Source organism: Panthera pardus, unplaced genomic scaffold (assembly GCF_024362965.1).
Source record: "Panthera pardus isolate Hobbes unplaced genomic scaffold, ASM2436296v1 HiC_scaffold_15, whole genome shotgun sequence".
Lineage (NCBI taxonomy): Eukaryota > Metazoa > Chordata > Mammalia > Carnivora > Felidae > Panthera > Panthera pardus.
The window spans coordinates 6,446,009-6,458,544 of NW_026526710.1; the positions used below are offsets into that span (position 1 = coordinate 6,446,009).

The 12,536-nt window shown below is 58.3% G+C and overlaps 1 protein-coding gene across 7 annotated transcripts in view; it reads right to left on the reverse strand.

The window, feature by feature from the left end:
- TBX5 (T-box transcription factor 5) overlaps positions 1-12,536 on the reverse strand; it is an 85,599-nt gene that overhangs the window by 36,182 nt on the left and 36,881 nt on the right. For 2 of the 7 annotated variants that reach the window (XM_053902079.1, XM_053902073.1), the window contains exons 1-5: positions 9,879-10,464; positions 7,988-8,172; positions 6,214-6,308; positions 3,929-4,048; positions 2,990-3,137 (exon numbers count right to left, since the gene is read on the reverse strand). In XM_053902079.1, coding sequence (XP_053758054.1) covers positions 2,990-3,137; positions 3,929-4,048; positions 6,214-6,308; positions 7,988-8,134 — 510 coding nt within the window. In that variant the 5' untranslated portion in view covers positions 8,135-8,172; positions 9,879-10,464. Of the gene's footprint in view, positions 1-2,989; positions 3,138-3,928; positions 4,049-6,213; positions 6,309-7,987; positions 8,173-8,607; positions 8,725-9,878; positions 10,465-10,638; positions 10,800-12,148; positions 12,453-12,536 lie in introns of those variants that run through there. The other 5 variants (XM_053902074.1, XM_053902076.1, XM_053902075.1 and 2 more) reach the window with 5 other exon arrangements.

A 12,536-nucleotide genomic window follows, 5' to 3' on the forward strand; every position in this document is an offset into this window, starting at 1 on the left:
ATCACCTTTTGTTTGCAGACTGTGCAAAGGAGCATCAATGAAAAAAAAAAAAAAGAGGATAATGGAACTGGGGGTGGGGGACCTCCACGGATGGCGAGATTGGGGGGAGGAAGCATCTCCTTGTCACCCCCCTCCCATCTCACCCCCCAGCAGAGGAGGGCCTGCTTCCTTCCAGGTTCCCTTTCTATAAGGTCAGCAACATTTCAGGATCCACGAGAGCCTGATCTCCAGATTTGGCGGGACACAGAACGGCTGCATCTGCTTTTTGGGGGGAATGCGTTCTTTCTCCTTCCTTTCTACCTTCTTCGTGTTTGGGGAACGCCCCCGGGGAGGGGAGGCACACAGGGTCTTACCGCGGTAGCTGTACCGAGAATCCAGCTACTATATAGTCAGTATGGGGGGGGGGGGGGGCTCTGCTGGAACAGGGCTATTCCTAGGAGATGAGCATCTTTACTTGGAAAACCGGCCTGGCTGCTTTGAGGACGCCGGGTTTTTGATGATTTCGGGAGGCTGTGAAAGCCAACACGCACCAGGGCGATCGCTGCGCTCCACGGGCTGGATGGAACTCGGGCCTGCTTTCTCCCCAGGACAGCCAACTGGAGCGGCCCGAGGCTGTCCCGGTGTCTTGGATTATTTGCGTTGATGACCCTGGGGCAGGGTCCTTGGGCCAACCCTTGAGACCCGCCCGGAAGAGGGGGAGGGGAAGCGGAGAAGGGGCGCGAACCCGGGGCCCCGCGGCTCCCCGACCCCGGGCCGCGCGGCTCTAATCTCCGGCCCGCCGCGGTCCGGCCGCCTCCCTGGCCGATAGCGACGCCGGGCTGGGGCGGCGTGGCGACAGAGAGACGCAGCGGGGCCCCGCGCGCCGCCGCAGCCCCCGGCCGGCGCGGCCATCGTCCCGGCTTAGCCAAATTGCTTTGACGGCCGGGGACAGTGTCGAGACATCAGCGCGAGGGCGATCTAATGACTCCTAATTTCATTAGGGCGGCTCTGGACCCCAAGTCCGGAGTTGGGGGGTGGGGGAGGGCTGCGAAGGGCAGTCCAGGGCAGCCCCCAGCACCCTCCCTCTTCGGTGCCCTCGGGAGGACCAGAAACGCTCCACGGTGCGGGAGCCTGGCTGCGGGGCTGCGAGCCTTCCCCGGGCGCCCAGCCCATCGCGACCACAGAAGGCACCGCAGGGGAAAAGCTAGGCGCCCACGTGGGGCCGGAGCACGGTCCCGCAGCCGCGCACCAAGGTTCCACGGAGACCCCCCACAAAAGGGTCCCCCGCACCCAGCCCGCGGGAGGCCGCCAGCCAGGCGGGAGTAGCACGCGGGATGCTTACAAAACCGTCCCGCTTCTCCCCAGCGCTTAAGCTAAAGTCTCGGTCCGGTGCCCGCAGGTGCGCGTCACCCTGGCCGGCTGACCGCCCACGCACGCTCCACGGCATTTCTGTGCAGTGCACGCTCCGGCCTACGGGCCGCTGCGGGCAAACTGCCTGGTTGAAACGGAAAGGAGGCCGGGCGTTTTGTCTAGAGACGCCCCTCTGCACCCCCTGCTCCTTCCCACCGCACAGGAAGGGAATGGGCCTGCCTTCTCTCTTCCCCAGCGGCCAGCAGCCAGAGGTGCAAGCACTCAATGTCCCCTCCCCACCCCAGACCCTGGGGGCTCAGTGTTTTAGCCCTAAGGCCCCACGGGACCAGAGTCTCCCATTTGGACCTTCCCAAACCGTCTCCCCTCTGGATCAAATCCTTGCAAACCCAGCTCCCTCAACTGGGTACCATGTGTTTGTTGATTTTCCCTAAAGAGACAACATGGCAGGACAGAGACCACCCTTGGAATTAGATCAAGCCTCAGATCTCTGCTCCCACATACAAGCTGCATGACCTTGGGCAACTCCCCTCCCCTCCCACATTTCTGTCCTCATTTCTAGGCTGCCATGAGGGTCAAGTGTCCTAAGACCAACCAGCCCATTTTATGGTGGAATCAGCAAGCTAAGGGTTTTGAACACTGAATCCGGAGACCGTGTTCTGTCTTAGTGATTAATTATTGCCAATGAAAAGACCTAGAGACATTTCCCCCCAAATCGGCGTTTTGTTCTTCATTTGCTTTTCGTTGGTGAAGAGAAATCTACTCAAAGCTAGAGAACCCACTAAAAGCTACACAATTCTCTTGGAAGGTGGGGAGGGGGGGCAGCACATGCAACGTCCTGCATGCAGATTCAGGGGGTTCACCAAGGCTGCTCTCTCCAACCAGACTCCAGGTTTAGAACCCTGGTCTAGGTGTGCCTGCTGTGGGAATTGGTGCCCAGCCCATCCTGGGAACTGGGGGTGAGGAAGGCTAGAAGTCGGGGGGGGGGGGGGGGGGGATAAACATAAACCCTAAAGTATCAGCTAAAAGGGATATCAGGGTTGGTCTCTGGCAGCTTGGCTTCCCCATCCGTAAAAGAGGGAGCAGGTGGCCTGGGGTCTCCCTCTCAGCCAGAAGGTCTCAATAATAAGGCAAGATCTGGAAGCGAGTAGGGAAGGTATCTATGGCTCCCACCACGGTCCAGCCTTTGGGCAGCGGGTGCTGCGTACCCACTGGGCTAGAGGGACCGTGTTTTCGGAAGATCTGAAACGCAGCCGCCACCCCTAATCACAGATGGGACTGGGGGCCAGGCCAGGGGTGCGCGCTCCCCTCTCCCCAAGAGCCCGGTTCTCCAGTTCCCCGGGAAAGGTGGCCCCAGAGCAAGGAACAGCAGACCACAGAGAAGACCGCACAGGAGAGAGGTGGAGCCAGAGGGGAAGAAGGTGAGAGAAATCAGAGGAAAAGGAAGAGAAGGGAAGGCCGGAGCCTGGAGGAAAAGACTCAGGCGGGTGGAGTGGAGCAAGGGAAGGAGAGGCTGGAAGTGTGACGAGGCAAGAAGAGAGAGAAACCCTGGGAGGAGAGAAGCGGGGACAAGAGAGACACACAGACGGACAGAGAGAGACTGGGAGCAGGGGCGGACCGGAGGAGCCCTCCTGGTACTTACGTGCCCGAATGGGTCCAGGTGGTTGTTGGTGAGCTTGAGTTTCTGGAAGGAGACCAGCTGCCGCATCCAGTGTGCCCCAGTGGCCGGCGAGTCTGGGTGCACGTAAAGGCGGCCCGGCATAGCTGGCTCTGCTTTGCCCGTCACAGACCTAGACGGAGATGGGGCGGAAACCCACCCAGACTTAGCGGCCCCGTGGTGCTGGCGAGGGCAGCTGACTAAGAGAACGATCTGGAAATGTCCTGACCCTCCCCTGGCATCGACAAGCCCAGGCGCCCAGAACGCCTGCAGCCAGGCGAGCCCCCACCCGGCTCTCTTTTCTTCCACCTCGCTCCTTCCCCTGCACCAGGGGCACCGCAGCCTGGCGGCCCTCAAACAATCGGTGGGTTCTGGAAGCCTCTGGACAAAAAAAAAAAAAAAAAAGTCTAAGAAAAATCCTTGAGGGCTTTCAAACGGGCCTTCCTCTTGGAGCCTCCGTTCGCTGGGCAGCCACGGGGAGCAATCCACCCAAGGAATGGACCTCTCCTCTCTTGCCTGTTTGACTCAAATACCACGGCCCGACTTTGCAATTTCATAAAAAGGCATGTTCAAAGCAGGTAACTCATAAAAAATGACTGTAAATGGTTTTATGCCCCCAGAAATACCTCCAGCGCTTGGAAACAATACCCTTTTGAAAAATCCACAACCCGCGGCTGCAGCAACAGATAACAAGCCCTTTACCTCCCGTGAGCCTCAGTTTTCTTGTCTATAAAATGGGGGCTAAGGGCTGCTGTTTCTTTCTCTCGGGGTGGTCCGGAGGATGCGTGGGGATAGCAGCAAGAGCCTCGAAGGCACAGTAGGAGTTCAGAAGATGTTGCTTCGTTCGGTGCGGGGGAGGGGAGGAGGTTTTTTTCCCCCCACTTTCCTCCCTGCTCCCCCGCAACTGCCCACGCCGGGGCCTACCATTTATTGTCTGCGAACTTGTATCTGTGGTCATCCGCGGGAACGATGTCCATGAGGAGGATGTATTTCGTTTTGGGGTTAAGGCCCGTCACCTTCACTTTGTAACTGGGAAACATCCGCCTAGGGGAGACAAGGAGGGAGACCCAGAAAGTCAGAGACAGAGACAGAGAGAGAAAGAGAGAATTAATGCCAACGTTTTAAAGAGCGCGTCCCCACATTTTAATGGAAGAAGCTACAGTTTGAGAAGCGCTCAGGAGAGAAGTGACCCCCGCTCCGCTCCTGCCAAAATCCACTCCGGGTTTCCCTGCGAGTTCTGGGGAGGAGAAAGGCCCAGAGGTGAGCTGGAGGCTGGTGATTATTTGTAACCGGGAGGAAAATAGAAACCTGGAGGCGAGGGCTTCTAGAGAGAACCAGGGCCTCCATTTCTGCTCTTTGTAAATGCTCTTTTCAGAGCCAGAGACCTGGTTTTTTATCTAGGGGCAGAAGGAGCCTTCTTAGGCGAAAAGCTGGCCTCCTCCGTGCAGGCAGGTGCGTTGGCCGCTATGCACCCACATGCGGGCACCGAAGTGTGTGCACACCCGTGGGCACCCGTGTACCTTCCGTCCGGGCTTTGGTCCTCCACCCCCAGCATAGAGCTCAACTGGTGACCTTGCCACGAGCCCCCAGCCGACATTTATTCCTCAATCCCACCCCTCCCCCGCCCCCCAACTTCTCCAAGGCACCTGGTGCTCTTCCTGGGAGAGTCTAAGCCCTCCGGCCCCCGGCAAAGAAACTCAAAACCCATCCGGGTTTGGTTTTGGAGACACCGGGGCCTGAACCAGGATGGGCTCAGGGGCAGGCGGGTGCTTCGGGGGTCTGCAAGGCGCTGTGCCCCCGCTCCCCTCAGCGCGCACGGGCGGGCTCCAGTTTCCCAGCCCTCCCGCGGAGGGGGATGGAGCGCTCCCCAGAAAGCCAGAAGGCGGGTTCGAGGCTGGCCGGGGCAGAAGGACGGGCTGCTGGATCCTGGCTCACCCAGGGATGGCAGGAAGGGGTGAGTGAAGGGAGGCCTTGGAGCCGAAGCCTGGTGGTGTTTATCTGCCTGAGCTCCGCGCCTGCAGGCAAGCTCGAGGGAGGCTTCCCAGGCCTTTTATAGTTAAATCCCCTCAGCTCAGGCTGAGGGGGAGAGGGGGCCCGGCCGTGTCTTTCCTTCCAGAACAGATTGGGAAGAAGAACTCAGTTCTTCAGTGTAAACAGAACGCGCCTCCTGGTTCACTCAGGCCGAGCGGGGGAGCAAACGTTGTTTAATTTCAAATAATAATAAATGTCACTGTTGTCAGTTTATTGCGGGAGGCTCGGGCTGGAGAACCGGGGGCGTCTGGTGAGGCGGCTCCCCCCTCCCCCCCTTCACACACTCGGTGGCCGGCTTCACGAGCCTGTCCGGGGCTGACTCCGGACTTTCTGCCCTTGGGACACGGAGGGCCCCTGCGGCACCGGGAGGCCTGTGGTGAGGACGTCCCCAGGCCCGGGCTCGTGCACACACAGTCGCCCCTGGGATACAGAGTTGCATGACCCTCCAAATAGCTTCCCCCAGAAGTTTAGCATTTCTAGCAAAAAAAAAAAAAAACAAAAAAACAAAAAACCCTGTGAGCTTTTAAGAGGAACTCTGGGGTGAGTGTCTTGGCCAAACTGCCGTGTTTATCGGTGTCTGTATATATAGAGCCCGGCCGAGCCCCGGTTCAGTTTCAAAGGCTTCTCCCGCTTTCTATAAACAATGAAAGAGGTAGCGAATACATTCAGCGATTCGGAGTTTGGCAATCGGGTGGGACTCTGGAGCCGCTCCAAGGTCAGGGAGGGTGGGACGGACGGTGGGGGCCAGGAGTCAAGGCTGAGAGCGGGTCTCATCTCCGTGCCGACTCCGCACCTCCCCGGTTCCCCGTTCTCTCTCCCTGCCCGTCCCACTTTCTCCCACGACCAACCCGTCCACTTGGTATGGCCCCCAAAGCTCTGGATTCTTCTCCTATACGAGGTGGGAGAAATGCCCTGTTTCGGAGGTGAATCCAACAGGCGTTTCCTCCACCAGCCATGCAGGTCAATGGAGGAATTCTCCAAGCATCTTTATCCAAAATCGGGTCAAACAAAACACATTCGTTCTCTCTCTCTCTCTCTGCTCTGCTCTGCTCTGGTCTCTCTTTTCTCTGCCCCCGTCTCTGTCTCTCGCATCTCCGAGACCTTCCCTCCTTTGTCTCCCCCACAAGTTGCCCAGGCGCCCCCCACCCCACCCACCCCAGCAGAGGTGGCCAGCTCACCTTCCGGCCTTGGTTATGATCATTTCTGTGCCGACTTCGTGAAATTTCAGCCACAGTTCTCTTTCGTGGAGAAACACCTTGATCCCTTCCATGCCCTAGAGAGAGGAGAGAAAAGTCACACGGACCGGCCCCAGGAGCAGTGGGCCTTCCCTTCCCCCCAGCTGCCCCCCAAACACAGACTTCTCCTTCCCTCCGGAGCCTCTGGGCTCTGAGGCTGAGAACTGCCCCCAGCCAGCTCTGGAGCACCAGCAGCCCTGCCCAGGAATCCCTGTACAAGCTCCGTGTACCTCCCCACGATGCCCTGTTGTCTCCTAACGCCACCAACACAAGGCTAGAGAAAAGCCCCCAACCATCAGGGTCCGCTAGTGCGTCCATGAGAACAGACTTTAAAAAACCAAAACAAAAAAAACAAAAAAACTGGGGCCAATCGCAAACCCTTTTAGCCAAGAGGCAACTAAAAGACAAAAGCAAAAACAAAAACACTCCGCCTCAAAAGGCCCACTCAGAACATTCTCACGTGGGCACCCCCATGGGCACCCACAAACACACAGACGTGCAAACAACGCATTTATGCGTGTTGAGTCTCGCGGTGGTGCAAATATGGCCGTAAGAGAAAATGTAAACTGAAAAATGTGTAGATCGTATAAGAGGTTCCCACGGTCCAAAAAGTTAATCCTCTGACGCCTCTATTAACAAACCTCCTAGGTTCTCACACCCAACTTCATTCGCTTCGAGCTGTTTTTTGATGACGGGAGCAGCCGAAACCGTTTAACGTTTCCGCTATGCAGCTCGAAGTTATTTTACCGAACCGACGCAGAAAAATTTCTAGACGAAACCTTCGTTTTGCAATCAGCCGCAAGTGTCTTAATAAGCAGATTTGCTTTTCCGGAAAGAAAATCGAAGTCCCCCAAACCGTGTACCCACTGTGCTCTACAGCTATTCACGCATTTTCCTGAGCCGGGAAGGGGAAAAAGGAGAGTCAATGAGGTAGGCAGGAAGGACGTCCATGGAAATCCCAAAGAAGGGCTTTAGCTACGTGCAAATATCTCTTCGGACCAAGTCACCCCGCTTTGCACCAACTGACACCTTATTTAAAATTATGGGAGGGCTCCAGGGGCCGCCTGGAGCACCCAGAGCGCTGGGGGGAACAGGGCACAGAGCACGCGGCCTAGGAGGCCTCTCACCCTCTAACTGGATGGCCCAGCTTCCATCCAGGGGAGCCTGCGGCTCCCTGCAATCTCTTGGCATGGCCCGGCGCTCCCCTCCACCGGCCAGAGCGAGCCAGCCCTCCAGAGCCCGGCCCAAGACAAATAGTGCAACTCGAGGGTCTGGGCGGCGGCTAGGGGAAGGCGGGCGGAGGCGAAGGCTAAGGAAGATCTGAAGAAGGGTCAAGCCATCGCTCACGCCGGCCTGAAGCAGCCGCTGACCCAGCCCTTAATGAGGTGCTCAGGGCTGAGCCTATACCTAGTGCAGCAGCAAAGGAATGATCTGGGCTATTGTTAGCTGGCCCCAAATAGCCAGATAATGAAGGCTTCTCTATAACAACTTCAATGTATTTCCAAAATCCTCTGGCCATAAAGATTATCGTCACAATAAAGTGGATTGGAATATACTGGTATGGGGGGGGGGGATGCAGGGCATAGGAAAGTGGAATGAGTGGAGATAAAAAGGAAAAGGGGACAATTATGAGCAACGGGCAATCCACCCTCCTCCCCTCCCCCACAGGAGGGCCTTTGGTTTTTGCAAAGGGCTTCCAGGCTAGCTGTCTTCTTACCTGCTGGGTGAAGGCTGCCTGCGGGGATGACGGAGACTTGTTGGGGGCCCCTAGCGTGCTCTCGGGCTTGGAGTCACAGGGTAGATCCTTCGAATCAGGTTCCAGGGGAGTGTGTGCCAGGCCAAAGCCCTCGTCTGCGTCGGCCATGGTGTGCCTGGCGCCCTGTGCCCGAGCAGGGTCCTGCTCTGAGGCCAGGAAACACAGAGAGAGAGAGAGAGAGAGAGAATGAGAGAGAGAGAGAGAGAGAGAGAGAGAGGTTGGAGGTACAATTCTAGTGACAGGAGGGCACAGCTGGGCCCCAGTGTCCAGCTACCAGCACCTCCGTTCTCAGCTGAAGGAGGCTGTGGAAAGTCCTGTTATTATTATCGTTGTTATTACTCTATGACCACGCACAACCTCTTGCAAAAGACCCGGGTCAGGCTGAGAGGAGGCGGCAAGGCTCGCATCTCCCCTGCGCAGGCTCCCCCACGATAAGCCAGCTGCCCGTCAAATTTGTCTGGACTTCTGGAAGGGCCAATAAAGATAAGGCCTGGGTATTTTTGGAAGCCATTGGGCACGAACCAAAAACAAAACAAAAACCTAGTGTCCTTTGGAGAACTGTTTTTCTCCGTCAGACTTACAGAAGGACATCACGGCTCTGTGTATTAAAAGTCACAGGAGGCATATTCTCCTGCAGCAGGCAAAACGTCTACAGTAACCCGCCTCTTGCAAAACCAAGAACCTAGAGGGGGAAAGATACGCAGATCAAGAGACCCAGCCCCAAGGAGAATTCGCGTTCATCCTTTATCAGTTACAGGCCTTAAAATGAAAAGTCCCTTAACAGTAAGAGTCCTCCCCTTTCCCCCCACCTTCAGCAACGGTAAAAATTAAAAGTAGCCAAACGGAAAAGGCAGGAGAGCGGCCGCGCAGCAGTGGGGAGGGAGGCGCGCTGCTGGGCGCGGCAGGCCAGCGCTCTGCAGGCCGCCGGGGCTGCGCGATCTCCAGGCTTTCTCGGCTCTCCAGCCCCGGACGGGCATTTTGACGAGCGGCCAGGCCGAGGGGAGTTTCTCCGAGCTTCAGCCGGGCCTGGCTCGCTGAAAGTGCAGGCCCAAGCTCCGGCCGAGGAGGACAAAACGGGTCCCGGACAAATTCTGCGCGGCAGGCGCTGGATCCAACTCGGAGGTCCGACGCAACGGGGAGAATGGGCCGGGGTTGCAAGCACGTAAAGGAACAGCTGCAGAACTGTTCAAGCCCGGATGAGCCTGCCTCCCCGCTCTGATCGCTTTCCAATCTCCTCCACGTTTCCAAGTAGGGATCTCCTCCCCCCACACCCGGCTGCACTGGGAAGGGGGCGCCAAGGATGCCCCCCCCCAAAGCTTCGCAGCCGCTGAAGCGAAAGGCTGGGTCCCACCCAGGTCTGCGGTGGCCGGAGACCCGGAGTGGGGCCGACGAGGACGGCTCGCGAGGCCCGACTCCCCGGCAGCTCCCCTCACCACACCCTTGGGGCTTGGGCGAGGCGGTGATGGGAGCCCCGCGGCCGGCTGGCAACAAAAGAACGCGGGGCTGGCGTCGCCCACGTGCGCTGCCTTCCGCCGGGGGCCGCGGGGACCGTCCCCTCGCGCGCCCCGGTCGCGGTCGGCGGCAGCTCGGGGCTGGCGGAGGCAAGCTAGATGCGCTGTGACAGAACCAGGCCGCGCGTCCTGCAAACCTCCCCGCCGCTCGCCGGGCCGCGCGCCTCCCCGCCTGGCTCCACGCGCCGGGGAGCTCCGGGCCGCGCCACATCCCCCGCAACGCCCGGCTCGGCGCAGTCCCGGGCGGGGCCGGAGTCCCGCCGCCGTTTCGCGCCTCCCGGAGCCCGCTCGGCCGGCGGGCTCCCTCCCGAGCCTCCCGGGCCATCTGCAGGGACGGTTACCTCGCTCGCTGAAGCCGGTGCATTCACCACATCCCTTCTTGCTCCTAGCAGGGAAGCTGGCGGCGAGGCGGGGGCGCGGGCATGGTGGCTCCGGGTGGGGGGTGGGGGGTGGGGGTCTGTGCCGGGGACGGCTCGCCCAGACTAGCGGCTACCGCTGCCTACAAAGGATCGGCCACCGCTGGAGCCTGCCCACCTCCAACACACACCTCCTCCGCTTTGCGCTCGCTCGCTCTCCCTAAAGACTTCCAAGTTGTCCGGCGCCAGAAGGGCTCCAGGGAACGCAAGCGGCAGCCTCCGGGAGCACCCCCGAGGGTAGAACCTCAGGGCCCCCTGCTCACTTGCACCCCTCGGGAGGGAGAGTTGGGAGACCGGAGGGAACTGGGAAGTTGGGAATGGCCAAGGTCCTTTCTGAGCGCCGCTTTCAGGGTTAAAGTTCTGGAATCCAAAGAAAAAGGGCCTCTCTCCCTCTCTCTCTCTCTCAGAAATACAAGCCGACTCAGCTGAGCTCAGTGACGTTGGGCTGCCTTGATGCTTACAAAGTACTGAAATTGCCTCTCCAACTAGCTCCCATTGCATGCAGCCTGCCTCTGCCTCTTTCCCGCCCCCCCCACCCTCTCTCTCTCTCCCTCCCTCCCTCCCTCTCTCTTCCCACTCCCTCCCCCAACCACCTTTTCCACTAGATTTCCCGAACACTCAAATCACAGCACTAGTCTCAAACCCAGACCTCGAGATCACCCCTCCTCTCCACCCCCTTCCCAACCTCCATCCATCTCTGCTTCTCTGAGCTCGGCTCGGTGGCTGCAAAAAAATCCTGCACAAATCATCGCAAACCCGGTCGGCTTCTGCCCGGGAAGTAATCTCGGTGACACGGCTGTGCAGAGAACGGAGTCTGAACGCGCTACGCTGCACACACACACACACACACACACACACGCCTTGCGCCTCCTCTGAAGCCTGGCCCGCGTTCTCCCTCCAACGCTGACCTCAAGACAGAGCTGCGTGACCCCGCCTGGCCCGGCTGGCCGCCGACGGCCGCCCTGACATCTCTCCCCCTCCCCACTCACCACCCGGGCTCTCAGCGACTCCAGGGTGAAGGCAGGGTGAAGGTGCATTGGGGATGGGGACTGAGATCAAAGATGCCAAGAAATTGCCTGGGGCTCCCACCCCCGGGGCCACCAGACCTCCCGGGCTGGAGATGTACGCGGCAGTACCCAGTTTTATTAAAATAATCAAACAGTCATTGGAGACTGGCTGGGGTTTTCATCTCCACTGGGCCCCTCTCCCTGCCCTCCCCGTCTCTGAAATGTATTATTTTGAGGGTTGAAGAGGTCAATAGAAGCGTAAACACAGCGAGCAGGTCTTAGCCTGAGCAGACCCAGTCTGGAGCACCAACCATTGAGGCTCCGAATAAATGTCAGGGTTCCCTTAGTTTCCCACCCTCGTCTCCTGTACCCCCTCGCCTTATTCTTTTCTGGGGCTCTGGTTCGAGACTTGGGCCTGCAGGCCACGGTCTGGGAAGAGGCACCGAGAGGGGAGAAATGCCCTGGAGAGATCAGCGGCCATCTGGGTGTAACACATCGTTGCCAAATTACAAAGTGGACTGTCCATCCCTAAAAGTGGGGCTACAAGGGGTTGGGTGGGGGGGAGAGAAGGACCAAGCCCAGCATTTGCTACGGTTCTCACTCCGCCTTCCAGGTTTGTTTGCAAACAACCTTTCACCAAGGCGGTTTATTTATTTATGAACACACCCTCACCCTTCCAAAATGTCAGCTCAGAGGACTTTGGGCTTGCTAAGGAGGGGACCCCTGGCCAAAGATGGAAAACAAACGTGGTTTCAGGATGAGCCTAAATCTCCGCATCTCTGGCAAAAGGAAGGGGAAATATAGAAAGACCTCTCCAATCCCTTTAAATTCTCAGAGATTTGCGGATAAAAGAATTTCCCATAAATAATTCGGAGGCCCCTCCCGGGAGGGCAAATCTGAACTCCCCCAAGTAACTGCCTAGCCAGATTCACTTAGTCCGTGGAGTGCAGTTTGCGCTGGCCACCAAGAGAAACTGGGATTTTGAGACCTCCAAAGGGATCTGTTCTTGCCAGGTGACACTCCAAGGCAAAATGCAAAGAGTGCATTCTCATTTCCACGGTGAAAAACAGCATCTCTGGGAGGGGGGTTCAGCAGGGCTGAGTTGGGGCGAGAAGGCAGGGGGCCGGAGGCAGGTCAGGTGCTGAGAGAAAACTACCCCCCCCCATAGCTGTCCAAGGGGACACTCACCTCCAAAAATCCCACCTCTTCTTTCCAGCGCAGAAGCCAGCAGTGGCGCCTTGCTGGGGAGTGGGGGGGTCCAGGTGAAGACTTTGCAAAGGACCCCCAAAAGAGACCCCTTTTAGGCCAAGCCTTCTTCCAGCGTCTGTCAAGAGTACTAGGTACCTCCCAGCTCGAGGCTGGTTTGTGGTCTTCGACAAATTAAATATTACTATTTATTACCAGGCATACCCCAATAAAATAAAGAGGCAACCAGGCGATACGGACTATCTCACCAGCCGCTGCACCTATAGGACTTGGAGACGTCACGAGTCACGCAACCGGCCCGCGCGCGCTGTCACGCTCGACTGGGGGGCAGCGGCGGGAGGTTAATTTCTGTCCGTCTTCGCCTATCAGC